Source organism: Lepidochelys olivacea (assembly GCF_965140295.1).
Source record: "Lepidochelys olivacea isolate rLepOli2 genome assembly, chromosome: 7".
Classification (NCBI taxonomy): domain Eukaryota; kingdom Metazoa; phylum Chordata; order Testudines; family Cheloniidae; genus Lepidochelys; species Lepidochelys olivacea.
In genome coordinates this window covers 86275952-86298424 of record NC_140417.1, presented here as the reverse complement: position 1 = coordinate 86298424, position 22473 = coordinate 86275952, and the positions used below count along the sequence as shown (strand labels likewise).

Below are 22473 nucleotides of genomic sequence, written 5' to 3'. Positions count from 1 at the left end.
CTAAACGTAGCCTTTACACTAAATTTGGTTGTTGTTTTTGCTAACTGGGAAGAGACACTATGTCCGGACTAATTTATTTAAGCAATTATATAGGTGTTTTTGTTTTTTGGTGCTTTGTGTCATGCTCTACTTGAATGGAAATTCAATTAAATGCACAAACCCAACATTTTAATTTTTTTAAATTAAATTACCTTAAGTGTGCTGGATATGTAAGGAAAAATAATTACAATTTTTTAAATTAAAAACTAATTTATTAAATAAACTACTACCTGTTAGGGAATTGAAGTGAGTTTTTTTTTTTTTGTCACCATGTCCTTCAAGATTTTAGAACTAGTAGATTTCATCCTCTCCTCACTAGTTTTTATTCGTAGATTGGAAAAGGAAAACAAACTTTCCTGCTTTTTCGATTGGTTTCTTAACTTCTGAATGAACTCGTCCTTGCACTGAGCTAACTGAATAAACTGAAATGAAAATCTGGTTTAGAATTGCAGCAAACTGATTCCAGGTGCTTAGTCAGGGGCTTCCACCAGTTCACCAGGTCTGACTTTTTTTAAAACAAAGCAGCAAACATGTACAGTTCAGTATTTTTTTTATTTAATTTGAATGCTTTTAATATAATAAATTTAGATCTTAACATAATTGTCAATTTTAAATTTACTTTTAAAGTGTTTAAAACTCCTGTATTTAAATTAAATAAAAACACATTTAAAACTCTTTATCCATCCTGGTCTCTATCTGTTGTTCGTTGTCAGAATTAGACTGTAAGTCCCTTGGGGAAAGACTGTCTTTTTTGTTCTGTGTTTGTACAATGCCTTGCACAATGGGATCACAGTCTATGACTAGAGCCACTAGGTAGGTTCTACAATAATCAGTTTTAATTCATATCTCTTGTTGTTTATCATTTGATTTTAGTTATTTTTGTGCAAGTCTGTGTGTAGACATTTCTGTTTCAAAATTGGAAGTAGCTAGAGTTAATTTTAATTAAAGTTGGTCAATTACCAACTTTAACTAAAATAGTTTAAGCTACTTTAATTCCAAAATAGCATGCATACATACTTGCACAGAAATAACCAAATTAGTTTTAATTCACACTTCTTATTTCAGTATAATTTTGTGTGTAGACCAGCCTGGAGTAGAGATGAGAATATTTTTTAAAAAACAAAACAAAAAAAACAGCCCCTCATCTCTTCATAGAACTGGAAGGGACCTCAAGAAGTTGTGTAGTCCAGTTCCCTGCACTCAGGTATTCTCTCTGACAAGTGTTTGTCCAGCCTGCTCTTAAAAATCCCCAATGACGGAGATTCCACAACCTCCCTAGGCAATTTATTCCAGTGCTTAACCACTCTGACGGTTTTTAGGAAGTTTTTGTCCAACCTAAACCGCCCTTGCTGCAATTTAAACCTATTGCTTCTTGTCCTATCCTCAGAGGTTAAGAAGAACAATTTTTCTCCCTCCTCCTTCTAACAATCTTTTATGTACTTGAAAACTTATCATGCCCCCTCTGTCTTCTCTTCTCCAGACTAAACAAATGCAATTTTTTCAATCTTCCCTCATAGATCATGTTTTCTAGACCTTTAATCACTTTGTTGCTCTTCTTTGGACTTTCTCCAATTTGTCCACATCTTTCCTGAAATGTGGCACCCAGAACTGGACACAATACTCCAGTTGAGGAGTAATCAGTGCAGAGTAGAGCAGAATAATTACTTCTCGTGTCTTGCTTACAATACTCCTGCTAATACATCCCAGAATGATGTTTACTTTTTTGCAACAGTGTTACACTGTTGACTCATATTTAGTTTGTGATCCACTATGACCCCCAAATCCCTTTCTGCAGTACTACTTCGTAGGCAGTCATTTCCCATTTTGTATGTGTACAACTGATCGCTCCTTCCTAAGTGGAGTACTTTGCATTTGTCCTTATTGAATTTCATCCTGTTTACTTCAGACCATTTCTCCAATTTGTCCAGATCATTTTGAATTTCAGTCCTATACTCCAAAGCACTTGCAACCCCTCCCAGCTTGGTATCATCTGCAAACTTTATAAGTGTACTCTCTATGCCGTTATCTAAATCATTGATGAAGATACTGAACAGAGCCTGACCCAGAACTGATCCCTGCGGGACCTCACTCATTATGTCCTTCCAGCATGATTGTGAACCACTGATATAACTGATTGGAAAATCGTTCCTAGAGAGTAGTTATGCACCCACCTTATAGTAGCTCCATCTAGGTTGTATTTCCCTAGTTTGTTATGAGAAGGTCATGTGAGACAGTATCAGAAGCCTTACTAAAGTCAAGATATACCACATCTGCTGCCGCCCGCGCCCCCCCCCCAAATCCACAAGACTTGTTACCCTGTCAAAGAAACCTATCAGGTTGGTTTGACACAATTTGTTCTAGATAAATCCATGCTGATTGTTACATATCACCTCATTATCTTCTAGGTGTTTGCAAATTGATTTTTTAACTATTTGCTCCATTATGTTTCTGGGTACAGAAGTTAAGCTGACTGGTCTGTAATTCCCCAGGTTGGCCTTATTTCCCTTTTTATAGATGGGTGCTATATTTGCCCTTTTCCAGTCTTCTGGAATGTCTCCCATCTTCCATGACTTTTTAAAGATAATTGCGAATATCTCCTCAGATATCTCCTCAGTCAGCTCCTTGAGTATTCTAGGATGCATTTCATCAGGCCCTGGTGATTTGAAAACATCTAAGTTGTCTAAGTAATTTTTGACTTGTTCTTTCCCCATTTTAGACTCTGATCCTACCTCATTTTCACTGGCATTCACTATGTTAGATGTCCAGTCGCCACCAACCTTCTTGGTGAAAACCGAAACAAAGAAGTCATTAAGCACCTCTGCCATTTCCACATTTTCTGTTGTTGTCTTTCCCCCCTCATTGAGTAACGGGCCTGCTCTGTCCTTGGTCTTCCTCTTGCTTCTAATGTATTTGTAGAATGTTTTCTTGTTACCCTTTACGTCCCTAGCTAGTTTGATCTCATTTTGTGCCTTGGCCTTTCTAATTTTGTCCCTACATACTTGTGTTGTTTGTTCATATTCATCCTTTGTTTCCACTTTCTGTAGGCCTTTTTTTTGGGGGTGGGGGCGGATGATTTTGTTAGTTGTTTAAAAAAAGCCTCCTTTTCCTGGTTTGGTAGTCCTCTACCATGACACCACCTTGGTTTTTACCCCTTTTATCCTTACCCAGAGACTTTCAACAAGTCTGTCTCTTATTTCTATCTCCACCTCAGTCCAAGTGTATACATTTTTAATATACAAGGCAACATCACCTCCCTTTTTTCCCTGGCTGTCCTTCCTGAGCAAGCTGTACCTTTCTGTACCAATTTTCCAGTCATGCGTATTCTCACCAAGTTTCCATGATGCCAGCTATGTCATAGTTGTGTTTATTTACTAGTATTTCGAGTTCTTCCTGCTTATTCTTCTCGCATTAGTAAAGAAACATCTAAGATACTGATTTGATTTCTCCTCTTTTCTCCCCCCTTATTTCTGCTATAACAGCCTATGCTTCCCCCCCCAAATGTCCACCCTTTTAACACTGCTGCCTTTAGGAATTCCACGAGTAAAGGATTTTTCTTCTCCTGTCTGAACAGCTTCTTGTCCATCATTTCCCATCTCGACCTCAGTATTTTCCTTAGCAGTTCAAAAGCTTGTCTCCATTCTCCTGAGCTTTCCCTTTTAGCTTATGTCCAAGTACGTTACACAAATATTAAAGAATTCCTTCACATGTGACTTGTTCCTTTTTAAGCCTCTTCATATCAGGAAAGTTCACTGGGGTTAGCTTTATTACTACACCTCTACCCCGTTATAACGCGGTCCTCGGGAGCCAAAAAAAAATCTTACTGCGTTATAGGTGAAACTGCATTATATCGCACTTTGCTTTGGCCTCAAGCATCTCCATTATTAATAGTCACTTCTCGCCCCCTGACTGACCCCTCAGAACCCCCGACCCATCCAAACCCCCCCACTCCTTGTCCCCTGACTACCCCCTCCAGAGACCTCCCTGCTCCTTGTCCCAGGACCCCAACCTCCCTGTCCCCTGACTGCCCTGACCCCTATCCACACCTCCTCCTCCTCCTCACAGGCCCCCCCAGGACTCCCATGCCCTATCCAACCCCCCTCCCCTGACCGCCCCCGAGACCCTCTGCCCCTTATCCAACCCCTCGGCCCTGGCTCGGCACCCATAACACGCCGCTCAGAGCAGCGTGTTAGAGCCAGATACGCTGACGTGCTGGAGCGCGCAGCCCCGCCCCCCCAGTGCTGCTTTACCGCGTTATATCTGAATTCGTGTTATATCGGGTCTCATTATATCGGGGGAGAGGTGTATTTTAAATAGCTGATTCTCAGCCTTCAGATGCTGAACAGCCAATAAGCATATCATACTGTATTGTTACAAGTCCTGAATTTGGGGTCATAAAAATTTTGCAGCATGATGTGTCGGATGAAGGGTGGTCTAGTGGTTAGGGCATTAGCTTAGCATGTGGAAGAGCCAGGTTCAATTCCTTGCTCTGCTACAGACTTCCTGAATGATCTGGGCAAGTCACTTAAGATTTGTCCATAAGGTTATTCTAGAGCAGTGCCTCTCAAAGTGTGGAGGGAGGAGGAATGTTATTTGGGGGGGATGTGTGGGGATGAGAGGGAGTGCCCCCCAGTTCTGCTCCGCCCTCACTCCTTTTCTGCCCCCAGACCAGCTCCGATTCTGGCTGCAGCTCCATTCTGCCCCCTGTTCTGGCCCCAGCCCACCTCTGCCCTCATTCCTTCTCCATCCGCAGACCAGTTTCGCCCCCAGCTCCGCCTTCAGCCCAGGCTCTGCTGCTGAGGAAACCTTGGCTATGCTGTAATGGAGGGGGGGCATGGACCAATTCTGTTACTGGTAAGTGGGGGGGAAGCATGACTGGAAAAGTTTGAGCACCACTTTTCTAGAGTAAGATAAGACATGAATTTTAAAGCAGACCAGCTATACTAGAATAGCTATATGTGTAGACAGACCTTCTGCCTAACTGTAAAATGGTGCTAATATCACTTTCCCTACCACATTGCGGTGTTGTGAAGATAAATACATTAAAGGTTGTAAGACACTCAGATATTTCAGTGATTTGTGCTAAATAAGTATCTTATTTCACATCTTCAAAAATTCAACATTGATAGGATGAAAAACATTATTTGACTTCCACTAAGCAAAGAATTAACTCCAGCCTCATCTCTCTCAAAGGTGTTAGGAAAGTGGAGGCCTGATCAGGCGCTCCAAAGAAAATATTACTATTAAAAACAATTGAGTGATTGGATGGAAGAGGATTTTGTGGAACTTTGCCTCCTCCCAGCAGTTATTACAAGCTAAGGTTTAATCCAAGTTTGGAAAAGCAGGAAGTTTGGAACTGGCAAAGTTTTGCTTAGTTTCTTTTAATGTGGGCACACGGCGGGTCAAGAATAAAGCCTTGGATAAAAATTTCACTTGGTGAAAGACTTACCTTGTTGCTGAAAAAGCTGTTCCTTTGTTGGCACGTTGGGCTACATAGAAGACCATAAACAACCTCCTAAACTTTTACATCCATGTTTTAAATGGATCAGATTGTGTTGGTATATAACTAGTGGAGTGCGGATACCAGAACTGGTGTGTTGCAGTTGGATCCTTGCTTATAAGACAATACACATATCGTTGGGGAACTGGTTGCTAAGGAATTACATGATTGAAAGAACTTCAAAATTAAAGTTCTGGTACCCACACTATACTGCCTTCTGAGATGTATCCTTGGTAACCCTAAATTCAGTTAGAGAAATTAGGATTTCTTTGCACAAACCTCCCTAATTGAGACGCTTCATCAAGAAGTGAAGTTTTTTTTTTTTTTTCCTCACTGCTATGCTGTATTTTCTACCAGTATATTTAGTGAAGCTGCACAGGATAATTGATGAAACGCTGAACCCTGATTATCAAGTTAGATAACTCATGATTTTCTGATATAGTCCTCTGGGGAGATCTGAATAGCAGTTTTTGCATTTTGCCTCTTTAAAGCACACCTGCATTTTTAACAGGAGGAACTAAGGAGCACTCTGGGAGCTTAACAAAGACAAGTTAAACAAGATATGAATAATTGGCATGGCATTATATTAGTATGCTTATAACTGATTTAATTTTACTTTGTTCACAGGGTCACTTACTTTTCCTATACTCTCCCACTGAAATTTTTGCACATTTACTCTGACAGTAACTCTCTTGCAATCTCCCATCAGTCTGTAGAGCACAAAAAGAGTGAATATTTATAGCACTTATTTTAAAAAAGATGTAATCCTCTTCTGTTTGGTACGAGAGAGATGCAGACCTAAGTGTGGGATCTGTTCCTTTAAAAACAAAAACCTGCACCCATATTCCTCTAGGAGCAGTACTTACTGTTATAAAGAAAATCTATTTATTTGCTTACAGAGGACGTCTTTGTCATTGTGATCTTGAGATGGTTGCTATCATAGGCCCCAACTTCCACTGTTCCTGGGGGGTGCTTAACCCTACCCATGCCCCTGCACTGCCTCACCCCATTCCACCCCTTCCCCAAAGTCCTTGCCTCTTCTCTGCGTCCTCCTTTGAGTGTGTCACGTCCTCGCTCCTCCCCTGTCCCGAAGCACCGCCAAACAGCTGTTTGGCATCGGGAAGCGCTGGGAGGTAGGTGGAGGAGCGGGGACGCGGTGCACTTGGGGGGGGGTGGGAAGGGGCTTGGCTGTTGGTGGGTGCAGAGTACCGACTAACTTTTCCCCAGGGGTTCTCCAACCCTAGAGCACCCACGGAGTCGGCGCCTATGGTTGCTATCTTAGCTGGAGCTATTTTAGAGGAGAAAACTGTAGAACTGTCTGGAATTTATATTAGAAGACAATTGAAGGACTTGGAAGCTTCAAATGGCAAAGAGGAGAAAAGTAAAGTTTCTGTTTAACTTTTAACTTTTTTTTTTTTTGGTAGTATGCCATTTGTTCTGAGGGGTGGGTGCATGCATGTATGTTTCCCATGACATGAACACACACATCAAAGACATTTTGAAGAAGAGAGGTTAAAGAAAAATAACCTATCTTCTGATATTCCTGGGGATCAGGAGGAGGGAGTAGGTGGAATTGTGGTGGGCTTTACAATCCTACTGCAAGTAATATGTAGAAGAAGTAGAGACAAAACACGATTTTGAATGCTTTAAACCATGTATAACTTACTGTTTTATAAGTAAGATATTTTTCTCAGAATATCTGAGCTCCAGCAGGGAGGGAAGCCTTCTGGGATGGTAATAGAGGTTGTGGGAGGATCCAGAGATGCCAGGAAAGATTCCATCTAGGCCAGGGCTCTCAAACTCAATTTACCTTAGTGCCAGTCCTCAAATCCTCCCAGTAGGCCAATAATGTCACTCATGCTGCCCAAAAAAACTCTACCCCCCACCTACCTAAGGCTCTGGGAGGGAGTTTGGGTGGGGCAGGGGGGCTGGGGGTGCTGGGTGCAGGCTCTGGGCTGGGGGTGGGGTTGCAGGCCCTCAGATGGAGGAGGGGTGCAGGCTCTGGGAGGGAGTTTGGGGGCGGGAAGGGATGGGGGTGCAGGCTCAGGAAGGGGGGGTGGCCACACTTACCTGGGGCTCCGGGCCGGGCCAGGGGGCTTCCGCATGCTGTTTCACCCAGGCACTGCTCCCGCACCTTCCCATTGGCCGCAGGGGCAATGCGCGGAGGCACAGCCCTGCCCAGGGGCCGCAAGGAGGGGCCGGCAGCCATGTGGAGCAAGCGTGCAGGAAGCTGCTCAGCTCTGGTGCACTGCCAGTGGTGAGAGGGGCCCCGGGCCGTTTTAAATTGCCTGGGGGACGCGTGGGCGGGGGAGCACCCTGGGGTGGCAGGCAGGGCCAAGGGAGAGATCCTGCCCCCAAATTGCTGGAGCTCCGTGGGCCATTTTGGGGAGGTTCTCGGGCTGCAAATGGCTGGGACTTTGAGACCCCTGATCTAGGCAATGAAAAGAGTGTGGGATGGTTGAGAGAGAGGGTTTGGAGGGAGTTGGATACAACTGCAGCTGGGGCCAGAAGCTTTCTGGGAGATTGCCACACTGTTAGAAGAAGCTGTGAGGGAAGGTGAAGGGGGGAAAACTTCGATGCTAGAGTACATCAGTCTAGAAGTTTCTAAGACCTCATTGTGATATTGTTTGACATTGTGGAAGGATTTCAGCTCATGCACATGGCATAGGAGACAAATCTGATCCTTTCCAATCAATTTGTTTGAAGTAGATAACTTACAAAAAACTCTGTTCTTGTATTTTGCATGAATATACAGTGTACTGATAGTTCAATGTATTCCAAGTACTGATAATTCAAAGTTAGCAAATATTTATAGTGTAGTAGAACTGTTTGTGCTTTCAGAGTCACAGCCGTGTTAGTCTGTATTCGCAAAAAGAAAAGGAGGACTTGTGGCACCTTAGAGACTAACCAATTTATTTGAGCATAAGCTTTCGTGAGCTACAGTTTATGCTCAAATAAATTGGTTAGTCTCTAAGGTGCCACAAGTACTCCTTTTCTTTTTGTTTGTGCTTTGTAATCAATGCACAGATTTATTTGCTTGCTTCAGTTGAATGTGTGGGAGGTGCTGAACTTCCTTGGAAATAAAATATGAAGTTCAGCAGTCACATTAAGGGTATGTTTAGACTGCAGCTGGGAGTTTTCCTCCCAGTCTTGGTAGACTTTAGCAGACTGGCTCAAACAGAGCTAGCACAGAATAGCGTTGTAGACGTTGCTGCACAGGCAGTAGCTTGGGCTAGCTGCCCAAGTCCAAGCCTGTCTGATCTTGGGTGGCTGAATCAGCACCTGTGTAGCAATGTCCACACGGCTATTTTCATGCTAGCTCTGAGGTAGCACAGTAAATTGGTCTACCTGGGCTGCGAGGCATGCTCCCAGCTACAGTACAAATGTACCCCCTAACCGTCCAGGCAATCTGTTTCTACTCTGAAGACTTTCTTTTGGCACCTTAAGGGTCCCAATTGTGTGGATGCGGCTTCCTGTGAATAAAGGAGAACGGAACTGGGTCATTTGGGGAGCATATTAATTTCTGATGTAACTAACTCGATCTGCTTCAGGGGAATTATACCAGGGAGAATTTTGCTCTGGTGAGAACTTCAGACCTGGTGTAAACAGGTGTTGTTTCTATGTTCGTTCCCAGACTCAGTTCACTGGTTCTCATAATAGGTTGTGTACTTATTGCAAGTTGGTTAGAGAACAGGTGCCCAGTAGTGACAATTTATACTAATGCTTATTCTTGTTAGCAGAGCCAACTGGTTGTTTGGGTGAATAATTTTTTTTTGTTTGGCCAGTGAAGTGAAAAATCGGGGAAATACTCAGTTTGAAAAGTCCTCAGAATTTATCAGCAAATCAGGAAAGTCCATTTCAGTTGTTTTTTAAGGGCCAGCTTCAGAGAGACAAGGTGGGTGAGGTAATAGCTGTTGTTGGACCTACTTCTGTTGTTGAGTGAGACAAGCTTTCCAGCTTTCACAGAGCTCTTCTTTTAATCTGTAGAGTCATTTGTGCACGTGTGAGTGCTCTCTCTCTCCCCTTCTTCTCCCCGCCCCCCCACCACTGAAGCTAGCCCTAAAATCTTTTTCCGAGATGAAGCTAATGGGGTCAAACTTGTGAATGCTTTTGAGTTGATCGAAACTGTGTTTTTCAGCAGATCTATTTGTCTAAAATATTTTCCCCAGCTCTAGTACAAACATCAACATTTCTAGCCCCCAAATCTCACAGATCCATGTAGATCTCAGGTGCTCTACAGGAGATCAGGGTCTGGAGTCGCCATGCTGCTCTGTTGGTGCTGGGGTCCTCATAGCTATCCAATAGTTTCTGATAGTAGCTCACCGTTGCCAGTGCTGCCTTCACTGTTCCTGTCAGCTGCTGTGACAGACCCTCTCTCCTCTGTGGAAATGGTAAATGCACTTAGGACTACTTTTTTTTTTTTTTTTTTTTTTTTTTTAAGTGGTGTTCCTACTGGATACTGAAAGATGAGGACAGCACACATTCTCTTTCCTCAAGCCTGCTCGTCTCCTCTCCTGATTTGAACCCACAGAAAGAAGTTATAGGGAGAAAATTCTAGGCTCTGGTGAAAGTCCGGGACTTTGAAAGGCTATAAAACTTTGGCAGCAGTTCATGGGAGGAAATACAGTAGCCTCTAGTGAGTAACTGGTATCAGCTGGCTTATAAATACTGTATGCCTTCAGAAATGTATTATGTACGTTATGATGGGGAACGAATGATTTATTAATGGAATTTGTCAATATGGGATCTCTTTCAATCATGTTTATTCCATAGGCATTTGTTTTAGTGGCTCAGTTTGAAAACAGATGTTTTGTATTTACACTGGAAAAATTAACTTTGATGCAATATATAGGGATTCATTTTTGATTCCGTCTAGTTCTGTTTATTTTTTGGGCTTTAAAAAATTTTTTAATTGTATTATGATGGTGCTGCCTTCAACATTGCTGGGACTTCTTAGAGGTTTTCTTTCTGAAAACATGCCTTCTTGGTGTGTCTCTTTTTTTCTCCATTTTACTGTATAAGGGAGCAAACAAGTGCTGTTTGCAGAATGTTGTCAGTCCTTTGGGAGGATTTCTACTTCCTAGAGTACTGCAGCCTGGAGGGAAAGAATTCCAAAAGAGTAATGTGTTAATAGGGAGAAAAATTGTTTAATACAACTGTGACCCCCATACAAACTTCAGGTGAAACAGTGTGAATAAAAAACCTCTTTATCTGATGTGGGGGTAAAATCTGGCTAAGTGCTATGGTGTATACAAGTCTGTTAATCACTCTTTCTCTTGTAGGTGTGTACTGAGGCAACAGCTATTGGACTATGGCATCCGTAAAGGTTTGGTGTATTTTAGTCCTGAGCTTTCTGCTGCCTCATTCTTATGCCCATATGGACTTCTTCACTTCAATTGGTGAGATTTACTTCTGTATGTACAGTGAATAACTGCAGAGCTGTGTCTGCCAACTTTCAGAACTGTCTCTGCGGTGATGTGATTAAAGATGAAGCTGTGTGCTCTATTAATTAGCATAGCTCTAAATGCACCAATAGTTTTACATGCCCTGCTTGCTTTTTTTTATCTTTTTGAGGGAAAATTTGTATTCAAATCAGTTCTGTTAAAATGACGAGGTCAGGATACACAATCATTGTCTACTATTACAGATATTGGATTCAAAACCATACTTTGGTTTGAGAGCTGCTTTTTGTGAATTGAGTACATGAAATAACTCTTGATTAGGATGTACAATTCCAGCATTTCAGGATCCCATCTTTCTCCTCCTCGATGTTTTAATTGTGTATGAAGCATTTGTTAAACTAGCATTTACCCTAAGGTTAAGTGGTTCAGCTGCCTGTTTGCTGTATTTCCTGTAGGATTTACTGCTTTATGAATTTGTAGCTGAGAAACAATCTGTCAGTGCAAGCAAAGCAATTTAAACAAATACTACTTTGTGTATCGCCATAATTAATTCTTTCCATATTTGCTATGTACCAGATGTATTTGAACAAGAGCTTACTCCTTCGTAGCCTTTATTCTCTTCTAAATGAGTCCTGAATTAGTCATAATGTTAAATTTGTGACACTCCATTCACTTCCATGGCAACAAGCTATGTCAAACACAGGACTGTGTCTCTCTACTGTAAGTTCCATCAAAAGGAGAGAAATCTTTTTTGAACACCTCTTCATGGATAATAACACCACAGAATGTCCAGCCAAGTAAACACGTTCTTGAATGTTTTCTTTTTTTGTGTGCCCAAGTTTGTTCTAATGGGAAATCTCTCTGAAATCAGTGTTTCTCAACTTTCTTGATACCAGGGACTGGCTTGCTGCCTTCCTAAGGTGTGTCAGAGAGATCTCAGGGGCCAGAGACAGGGCCAGTGGTTGAGAAACACTGCTCTAAATGAGGAGGATCAAGAAGATCTAATAATCAATTGAAATCATTACTTCCTCTCTAGGTCACATGACAGACTTAATTAACACAGAAAAAGACCTGGTGACATCACTGAAAGATTATATTAAGGCAGAAGAGAGCAAGCTGGAACAGATCAAAAAGTAAGCAGCTGGTTTCATAACACTAATATTTAATTGTGATTTCATCTTCATGTACAAGAAGGTTCCTGAAGGCTGAACAGGAATTTATTGCCTGTGGGGATAAAGATTAATTTGTAATTTCTGCAAGATTTTTGTCCTAAATGAATGTCTCTTTTGTGAGACATCATTTTGTTTTATTAATTATTTTTTATGGTGGTGAGTCTAATTTCTGTATTGAGAAATTCTGATTTCTCTTGGCAGGATTCCCAGGTGAGTCTAGTTCTTTCAAAAACATGCGTTGCTGATAGGAAATGAGCAAACCAAAAGTGTGTGTTAGAGAAAACATAATGATGTGCTGTAGCTTAAAAAGTTTTAATGTATATTGCAGTGGCTGCAGTGTGGGTAAGCTGTAACTAGTCCAACAGGCCTCCCAAATGAATTCTAGTAAGTCATTACAAAAACACCCCATGCCATCATCTCTTCTGTATATGTGTGACATTGCACTCTCTATGCTTTTATAAAAATATGCTAATGAGTGTAAATATAATGTAACTGGAATATGCTTCATGCAAAAGGTCTCTTGTAAGGTATCATTACAAAGCTTACAATCTACTGAGTGTGGGCATCCTATTTGTATAAATGTATCACTCCTGTATCTAAAACTAGAAATATAAAATATAACTGTTATTTCAAAGTAGTTATGCAAAGTGTGGGCCATTAATAGTGGTTTGGAATCATCATGGCTCCCATTAGCCAGGACAGTTACCTGTAGATGGCTGTGTTTTACTTGTAAGTCTTCCTGTATACCTGTGGACTGGCAAGTGGGTAATGAAGTCTTACAGTGACATGTGATCATGTCACTTGAACTGGAATCCATCTTCAACCTGGTGCTTTTCCATTGAGAAGAGGGGTGGGAACCCAGAGGGACAAAGGATTCCCGCCTTATGCCAAAGATATATAAATGGGTGGAACAGAACAAAGGGAGCGGCCATCATGAGAAATCCCCTAGCTACCACCTAGGCTGGAACAAGGGCTGTACCGGGGAAAGGATTGTGCCCGGACTAGGAAGGAGTCCAGTCTGTGAAAGAAACTTACTGAAACATCTCTGAGGGTGAAATTTTATCTGTATTCAGTTTTATTACTGTACTAGACTTAGACTTGCAGGTTTTATTTTATTTTGCTTGGTAATTCACTGTTACTACTTGCAACCACTTAAATTCTACTTTCTGAAGTTAATAAAATCACTTTTTACTTTTTAATTAACCCAGAGTATGTATTAATACCTGGAGGGGGAGGGAACTGTTCGTATCTCTATCAGTGTTACAGAGGATAAACAATTTGAGTTTACCTTGTATAAGCTTTATACAGGGTAAAATGGATTTATTTGGGGTTTGGACCCCATTGGGAGTTGTGCATCTGAGTGTCAAAGACAGGAACACTTCTTAAGTTGCTTTCAATTAGGTCTGCAGCTTTGGGGCATGTGGGTCAGACCCTGGATCTGTGTTGGAGCAGGCGGGCGTGTGTGGCTCAGCAAGACAGGGTGCTGGAGTCCCAAGCTGGTAGGGAAAGCAGGGACAGAAGTAGTCATGGCACATCAGCTGGCCACCCCAAGGGGGTTTCTGTGATCCAACCCGTCACAATATTCCATATATTTTCATAAAAGCTGAGTTGGTTTAAATAAAAAAAAAAACTACTTTGAAACTGTACCAACTAACATTTTGTCCAACAGTAAAGATTTTAGGGGAAAGGCCCAATATCTCAAAATGTATCAGCGTTGGGGATGGGGGGGGAGGGGGAGGAACCTTGTCCCGCTGGAAAGGGGAATTCCTAGCTTTCAAATGACTTTTTTCTATGTAACTTAATCTCTTCGTAGCATAGCCATGGTGGGATATGAGTTTTATGACCATTCATTATGTTAGCGGTCCAAAAGATTACTGCCTGTATTACATCTTGGAGCAATGTAACTTAAAGAAGGAAACTTTTATGTCCAGCTATATTTATTTATTTACTTTATTTTTGTGGCTTTATAAAATACATCTGTTTGAAGTCATACATAGGTTTGAAATGTTAGAAGTCACAAATTAGTGATCACTGGGCAGATGAAACCGTCAAAGGAGTGGAACTTTATCACATAAGCATCATTACTGCATGTGTATGTTATATAGACATTGAATTCTTTGGTTTTTAACCTGCTGATATACAAGTTAAAACAAAAACTTCCTGTCTTTAAAACTTACTGGACACCATTCTACATCTGCAGGGAATGAATACATTCCATTGGCTCCTGAAGTTGGGAAAATAGGGCCCATCAATCTGTGGGTGGATTATGGTTGGGTTTATACAGTATGGAAGCTTATTAGGAACGAAATCTTGGCTTCAGCCTCCAGTCTTATGGTTGTAAAGATGGTTTGTAGCCACTTATTAACTTTAAAATGGTCATATACTAGTAAAAATGCTATCAATTCAGTGAAATCCCATTATCAGTCTTTTTTGTTAACACATTGTTAAAATCTGGAAGCGTTACACAGAGCAGCCTGTTCAATCCACGGCCACAGAATAAAAGCACAGTGCATGTTAAAAATCCTGTATTGGCTGGCAAATAGCACTAGCACTTCCAGGAGAGAGCCATGTCCAATTATAGGGCTGGTCTACACTGGGAACTTACATCACCATACCTGGGGGTCTCAGAGGTGTGACAAGTCCATACCCTGGAGTGAAGTAGCTATGCTGACCTAACCCACATTGTAGACAGCAATAGCTTGACAGAAGAATTCTTCTGTAGACCTACCTTCCACTTCTCGGGGAGGTGGATTACTTACGTTATACCAATAAAATAAAAACCAGCAGGATCTTATTAAAGGGGAAAAGGCAAAATGCCACATTTACTGTGAATACAGAAAGAATCATAGTAAGCAGTTAGTTATAGCTAGAACATTCCATTCAGTTTCATATTTATTCACACATTTGTTCTCACTCACGTATGTTCTGCAAGGTTGTTACCAGCCTTAGAGTTGCTCGTGCCAAGCCACTGGCCAGGGCGCCTGGACATGAGGAGGGAACAGGGCCTTGTCAGATGCACATCTGACGCTCCTGGAAGTTGGTTTGCAGAATCAGACCCCAAAGTTCTCACTTTCTAGAGTCTATTTTTATAGGAATTTATTCCTATGCCAGTCACTTCATCATGCTGTTGCTGAATCAATCAGCAGATGGCACATTCCTGATGAACAACACGGAGCCTTCGGTTCTCCCATCTTTGAGGCTTTTGGGTGGATTCCGGTCTGCCCTCCCTAGGGGTCCTCTGGTTGTTTCCACTTGACGCGTTCTTTGGCCGATGGACACTGCATTCTTGGACTGGCACCTCCCTGATCATTCGGTTATTATCCACACCAAGCATCCATCCACATACATCCTCTATCTCTATTTTAATCACAATTGTTAACAAAGCGAGATAAATACAACAAAAGGGTGGGGAGTCTCTGTGTGCTGTTCCTGTTGTTACAATGTATTGCTTTGAGGACAGACTCTGTCTTAGGATGTACTAACGCAATTAGCAGCTTGCAGGTTTCACGCAGAGAGGGAGAGAAACAGTACCAAAACCCAAGAGACCTCTTAATTAGTAATACCCTGGAATTTAAACTATGGAATCAAACTCATTTGTGATTTTAATGCAGAACTTCTTTAATATGATCCAACACTTATGCCCACAGAAGAGCCCCTCACATCAGTGTAGGTAGTGTCTACACTGAAGCACTACAGGTTTAAGTGTAGACATACCCATGCTCTGCTGTTGGGGAGGGTCACCGCAACATGGGGCTTCTGTGGGTAGGAAAGGGCTTCAACAGAGGTTTGGAGGATCGAATACAAATGAATTTTTTTTACTACCCAAGAGCCCAGAAGGAGCAGTGAGTCAACTAGATGAACTTACTTTTTGCGTGTCTAAATATAAGGCCTATTTACTGTCTCGATCTAGGTTTATGCAAGATCCCTGCTTTCTGCTGTGGCAGACTAGGAATTCTTTGGCAGCTTTGTATGAATATTGAAATAGTATTTTTTATTTGTGTGTGTATAAAAATATAGAAATTACTGAATCAAAAGTTAAATTTTGTAATAGCAGCCCTTGTTTTTCATATTACATTGATTTTACTCTGCCCCTATACTTTCAGTTTTCAAGATGCTGCTGATTTTTATTTAGCATTGCACTGTAGAAATTGTTGAAGGGAAGCTTGGAGATTTTTGCAACTGGATAGGGGACAACTTCTCACAGATACATATTTTAGGTTTCTTGCAGATACAGGAATATAGTGCTACATCAGCTTGCAATCAGTTCTTGTATAGGAGGTTTTATTTAGAACCATGAGAGCCAGCTTTTATTTAAAAAAAAAACAAACTTAGATTCTAGAGCACAGTTTCCTGGCAAAGACCAGAATATATGGCCCCGGGTTGAGCATGCTCGGTGACTAACTTTCAAAATTTAATATTTAGCCACTGATATTTTTTTCCCTGTTAAGAGTAAAACGTGTTTTCAACTACTGTTTTTGGAAAGTACAAAAATATATCTAAACATTACATATTAATAAATTACCAAGACCCTGGGTAAGATTTTATATTGGACTATTCATTCCTGAGTACAATTTTATACAGGAATTGCTGAGATACTACCTATGGCAGTATGTATTTACCTTTCTTCCTGCATATTGTAGAGGAGTCCTATGTTGGTGCATTGTGCTTTAATGCTGAAGGATCATGAGAATGATGCTACTTCAAGGTTTACACCAGCAGAGGGAGGGCTGAGAAAGATGACATTTTTGATTCCTTGCAGATAAACTTTGCATACAGAGAAAGTAAAAATAAACAACTTGTACTGGAAGCTTTATCAGCCAAGAGAGTCATGTAGCTTAGCATTAGTTTTACAATACATAGGAAAATATTTAGGTGATACCATATTAAGCTTATTCCTAATATATATGTTTCATAGATGGGCAGAGAAGTTAGATCAACTGACAGACACTGCTACAAAAGACCCAGAAGGATTCTTGGGGCATCCTGTAAATGCATTCAAGTTAATGAAACGACTTAACACCGAGTGGGGTGAACTGGAGAATCTGGTCCTGAAGGACATGTCAGATGGTAAGTTTGAGGAGATTTTGGAGTTATCGACACACAACTATTGCTCTGATTAACATTATCACCCTAATGCCAAGCAAAGCACAACTTTGTATTTTGAGGAACATACTTTTTTTTGTACTGCACCTGCAGTAGAAATAACAATGGTCAAACACTTTTGCTGAGAGAATTATTTGACTTGTATCTTGCATGCATTGTCATTGAAATTGGATTTCTGTCATGTTTTCCATGACTTTGTGAGTCTCTCTGTAGAAGAAGACCCTGTTTTTTCTGTATGTAGGTACATGTAATGCATTTATCACCTTTTCAAATTGCTGATTGTGCTGGTAAAAAGTTGAACCAGCTCTGAGCTATTCAGAAAGAGATCAAAAGCTCACCAATAAAACTTCAGTGACAAAGGGAGTAAATTCAGAGCTCGAACTCCTCAAAGTGGACTATTTGTGATGGTTCTTGGGGTGTCCAGGACTGAGTCACCTTGTTACCCCTCTGCCTCCAGCAAAAGGGAAACTTGCTTGTGTTTTAACTGGGTGTCAGCTCCCTGAAACAGCAGTCTGAGTGGCTAACGATCTCCTCAGGGCTTTGCCAGCCCTTACTTTGCCTTGCAAGTTAACAATAGGTGCACCCCAGTCCCCAAGACCTTTTGAAGCATTCCATTGTAGTATTTAACACCTTATCTGCTGAGCACTCCCAGTAATACCAAGTATGCCCCCCCAAAGCGAACCGTATACTTACCAGTTTACTCATAGACTTTAAGGGCTAGAAGGGGACCATCATGCTCATCTAGTCTCACCTCCTGCACATTGCAGGCCACAGAACCTAACCCACCCATTCCTGCACAAGGTCCATAGCCCCTTGCTGATTTAGTGAAGTCCTCAAATCTTAATTTAAAGAGTTCAAAGTTACAGAAAAATTCAGCATTTACTTTAGTTCAAACCAGCAGGCAACCAGTGCCCCGTGCTGCAGTGGAAGGTGAAACCCCCCGCAGCGTCTCTGCCAGTCTGAGTTGGGGGAAAAAGAGAGAGAGCAACCCCCTGTGGTTCAGTCTCCAGTGTCTTGTCTCCCTGTTGACTTAGTATGTGAATGGGGGGCCTCCGTTGTGTTAAGTTCACAACACTTAATTTACATTAATTTATACCCCTTTCACCATCCTAAAACAATTCTTCTCTCCCTCCAACATCCTAAAATAGAACATAGAAGAAAAAAATTAATTTGAAGGACTGATATTCAGACGTGTCCTCTAGTTTGAATCCGGGTTTTCATTCATGCAAAGTATTGTGAAAATTAGACTTAAACTTATTTAATACAGAGAAACTCTCCCACATTTTCCATATAAACTTCTACTAAAATAAGGCATCTTTCAACATACTTGCATGGGAAATTAGTGATTGTCTGTTCCCTATACATTTGCTGAAAAAATATCTCAGATCCTGCCTCAAGGTTGGTCCTGCATGGGTAGTAACAGTGATACAATTTTTTTTTCCTCTATGCTACTTTATCTCAAACCATTACCATGATATTGCATAGGGATTCTTTTGGAAGAAGAGCCTTAAGACAACAGATAAAGAAACTATGTTAAAATTAATTATCCTTGTCTTTGAATTTGCTGTGTATTGGTTATTGATTTACTTATTTTTAAAAACATTTCAGCATGGTTGGTCTTGTGTGTGATGTTTGGTTCATTGGCCTGTTAGGACACTCATGAAATGACTATTGAATAATCAAGAGAGGTGCACTGTTAGCATATTACTGCTCCGTACAAATAGGTTTACACACTGTTTATCTAGAGTTCCACCCAAAGGTGGTAGCTTTTCCAAGAAGATCTGCCTCTGATTTAATAATAGCCTGCAGTGACATGCTAGTTTTCATCCAACAACTTGTATAGGGATATTTATTTATAATTAAATGTTGTTAATGTAAAACTCCCAGGACAAGAAAGCCCAGTCCTTTTCTTGATCTCTCTGACCTTTTTTTTTTCCGAAGGCTTTATCTCTAATATGACTATCCAACGCCAGTATTTTCCTAATGATGAAGATCAGGCTGGTGCAGCCAAAGCTCTCCTACGGCTGCAGGATACCTACAATTTGGATACAGACACCCTCTCCAGGGGGAATCTTCCGGGTAAGAAGCACCTGAGCTAGTTTGGAAAAATAGCGGTGCAGTTACAGAACATCTAGATTATAAACCCTTTTGAGGAGTCTTTTCTTCATGCCTGTCTATAAAGCGCCTAGCATGCTGTTAACAATAGGAAAAAACCCAGACTTTCCTAGTCTTCAGCCAGTCTCTGATAACCTGGCCCACAGCACACAAGCTTATGTAAACTGAACTGCTGCAGGGAGTTGTAAGTCGCATCTCCCGGTGTCAGCCTGTACTGTAGAGAACACTCTACTCAAGGCAGGATGAGCACTGGTACCATAGCACTTCCTTGGGATTTTCCGATGGGGATTTTTCCGTACTGAAACGCTATGTGCCCCACCCACACTCCTTCCCAGGCTCACTTTTTGGATGTGTTGGTCTTTTCTTCAGTTCTTTGGTGGTGAGTATGTTGCAGCTGTTTTTCTTCATCACTTTCTCTTCCTCTGATGGGCTTTCTGCTGCCAGGACCTTGTGCTTGGGTTTAGAATGGCAAAAATTGGCATTAAACTCCAACTGTATCTAGCCCTCTCTGTGTTAAGTCAATGTTAGTATGTAGGAGGAATAAATATCTGGTAGTTTTATTTGTCATATTTTTGGCTTCTTACGGAGCTATTGCCTCTGATCAAGCAAAGCTGCACTCTGTCTCTCCTAGAGCAAGATTAGTTGCTCAATATTTAAAGTTGCAATTGAGTTTCCATTTATAAGTCCACTGCATAGCTCCTCTCTAAAATACCACAGAATTAGCACACTTGGCTAGATAAATATTTCTATTATGTTAATGCAAGCCTTTAACCTATGGCTTGTTTATAAAACTGAGTTCAGTAGGTAAACAAATCACTGCACTAATCACTGATGGTTAAAATGTGCCTATTCTGTACATTTATTGTTAGAGTATTTCATGCTGTTATGTTAAAGAAAAATATTAAACAGAAATGAGATATTGATTAAGAGTAAATATTGTAATCGGCAAGCTGTATTTTAAAAGTCTGTATCTGAATGTGTGCAGTGGAAAGCAGGTTAGTAAAAAAGAATGCTATTATATAGTTTGTTCATATATTATATTATATTATATAATATTAATATTAATATAATATATGTTCACGTCCATTCCACATTAGGTGTGCACACGCTGCATGCACGAATGTTGGAAACTTTTTCCCTTAGCGGCTCCCGGCGGGCCCCCTGAGTGGCGCCGCTGTGCATATATACCCCTACCGGTTTGACCCCTCGAGTTCCTTCTTACCATCTGTGGTGGCGTTGGAACACCTCTTCCCCTCCTCCTCCCCCCCCAGTAGTCCCTTAGCCTTTAGAGTAGCTGTTATCAGTTTGTTTACATACAGATTGTGGACACTTAAGTCATTAGGTGCTTGGAGGCCTCCAGCACCTGCTCCAGGGCTTCAAGGCTTGCACCATGTGCTGCAAACCTATGCCGGTTAGTGACCCCCCACGACTCATGTCTAAGTTGCCTGGGGGATGGACATCAAACTGAAAGGTGTAGGATTTGCAAGGCATTTAAGCCAAGGACAAGGAAAGAAAGAGACTGTATGGGAAGAACCCTCTGACGCCCATGCCTCGGGTGCCGACGAGGGGTAAGCTGGCAATGGTGTGCCACTCGAGGACACGCTCCCGGCACCCCTCCCGGAGCTGGTCTGGGTCGAGCTCCGACTCTGCAGACTCGCACTTGCCAGGGGCGCAGAAGGAGGTTGCGGCACCGGCAGCGGGTCAAAGCGAAGAAGCACCAGAAAGGGCACGCAGCTCTCCGGCACTGCCCAGAGACCAGCACCGGGAGGAGCTGAGATGGCCCTTGCCAGAGGTCTCCCGCAGACAGTCCCAGTCCAGGGAATGCCAGCACTGGTCCCAGTCCAGATCCTGGTCCCGGTACCAGGGATACCGGTACTGCTCCTGGTCCCGCTCAGCCAGGAGCTGCTCGTTCTCCCGCTGGCGCAGATTGTTGGCACTGCCATGGCCTTCGCGATCGGCGTCGCCACAGTCCGGCGCCGGCTTCGGCTGCTATAGCTACCCGCACCGGGGCCCAGAAAGCAGGGACCCTCAGGGGAGCTGGCAACGTGAATGGGGGCCACCAGGCCATTGGCCCTTCTGGACCCCTTGGGCCTATCAGGAGCACCAAGGGGCCCCATCCAGGGCACGTTACTTGGTGCAGAGGTCCCGGTCCCTGCACCGACGCCAGAGGTGCCAGAGGCAACAGTATCCTGGCCTCCAGCATTCCCCCCCAAGCATAGACCGGAGAGTCCGGCACCAAGTCCAGTGCCATCCCATGGACCCCCACCCTGGCCTGAGCCAGAGGCCCTTACCACAGGAGATGGGGAGCAGGAGGACCAACCAGAGGGGTTTGAGCAGCAGCTAACCTCCTAATCTTCCCCCAATGAGGTGGTGGAGGGTACAGAGGTGTCTGGCCCTCTGCCGATAGACCATAGAGCCCACCAGGAACTGCTGCACAGAGTTTCCCAAATTTTGGGGTTGCAGGCCGAGGAGACGGTTGAGCAGGAAGACCCCATGGTGGACATTTTGAGCCCCAAAGGTCCATCCAGAATAGCGCTCCTGCTCATTAAGACCATTCAGTCTAACTATAAGACTATATGGCAGACCCCGTCCTCCAGCACTCCAACGGCTAAAGGAGTAGAGCATAAATACTTTGCCCCATCTAAGGGCTGTGAGTTCCTGTTCTGCCACCCAAGTCCATGCTCCCTAGTGGTTTCGGTGGTGAATGAAAGGGAGCACCATGGTCAGCAGGCCCCGGCCCCTAAGGCCAAGGAGGCGAAACGCCTGGACCTTTTTGGTAGAAAGGTGTACTCATTTGGGGGCCTTCAGTTGAGGATTGCTAACCAGCAGGCCATCCTCAACAGGCACAATTTCAGCTCCTGGGCAGTGGTGGGGAAGTTTAAGGACTACCTCCCGCAAGGTTCCCAACAGGAGTTCACAGCCCTGGTGGACGAGGGCAAGGCAGTAGCCAAGACCTCTCTCCAGGCCTCCCTGGATTCGGCAGACGCGGTGGCTAGAACTATTGCATCAGGGGTGGTCATGAGGCGCTCAGTGTGGCTCCAGGAGTCAGGCCTGCCGCCCGAGATCCAGAATACACTCCAGAACCTCCCCTTTGAAGGGTCTGGGGGCTCTTCTCGGACCAGACGGATTCAAGGCTGCATAGCCT

At 42.7% G+C, this 22473-nt stretch overlaps 1 protein-coding gene across 6 annotated transcripts in view; it reads left to right on the top strand.

Annotated features, from left to right (window-relative positions):
* P4HA1 (prolyl 4-hydroxylase subunit alpha 1) overlaps positions 1-22473 on the top strand; it is a 67005-nt gene that overhangs the window by 6342 nt on the left and 38190 nt on the right. For all 6 annotated transcript variants that reach the window (XR_014712456.1, XM_084634531.1, XM_084634530.1 and 3 more), the window contains exons 2-6: positions 9978-10172; positions 10819-10935; positions 11975-12071; positions 17026-17177; positions 19155-19292. Coding sequence is in view for 5 of the 6 variants with exons in the window: in XM_084634531.1 (XP_084490657.1) it covers positions 10848-10935; positions 11975-12071; positions 17026-17177; positions 19155-19292 (475 nt within the window). In the remaining variant the exon portion in view is untranslated. The remainder of the gene's footprint in view (positions 1-9977; positions 10173-10818; positions 10936-11974; positions 12072-17025; positions 17178-19154; positions 19293-22473) is intronic.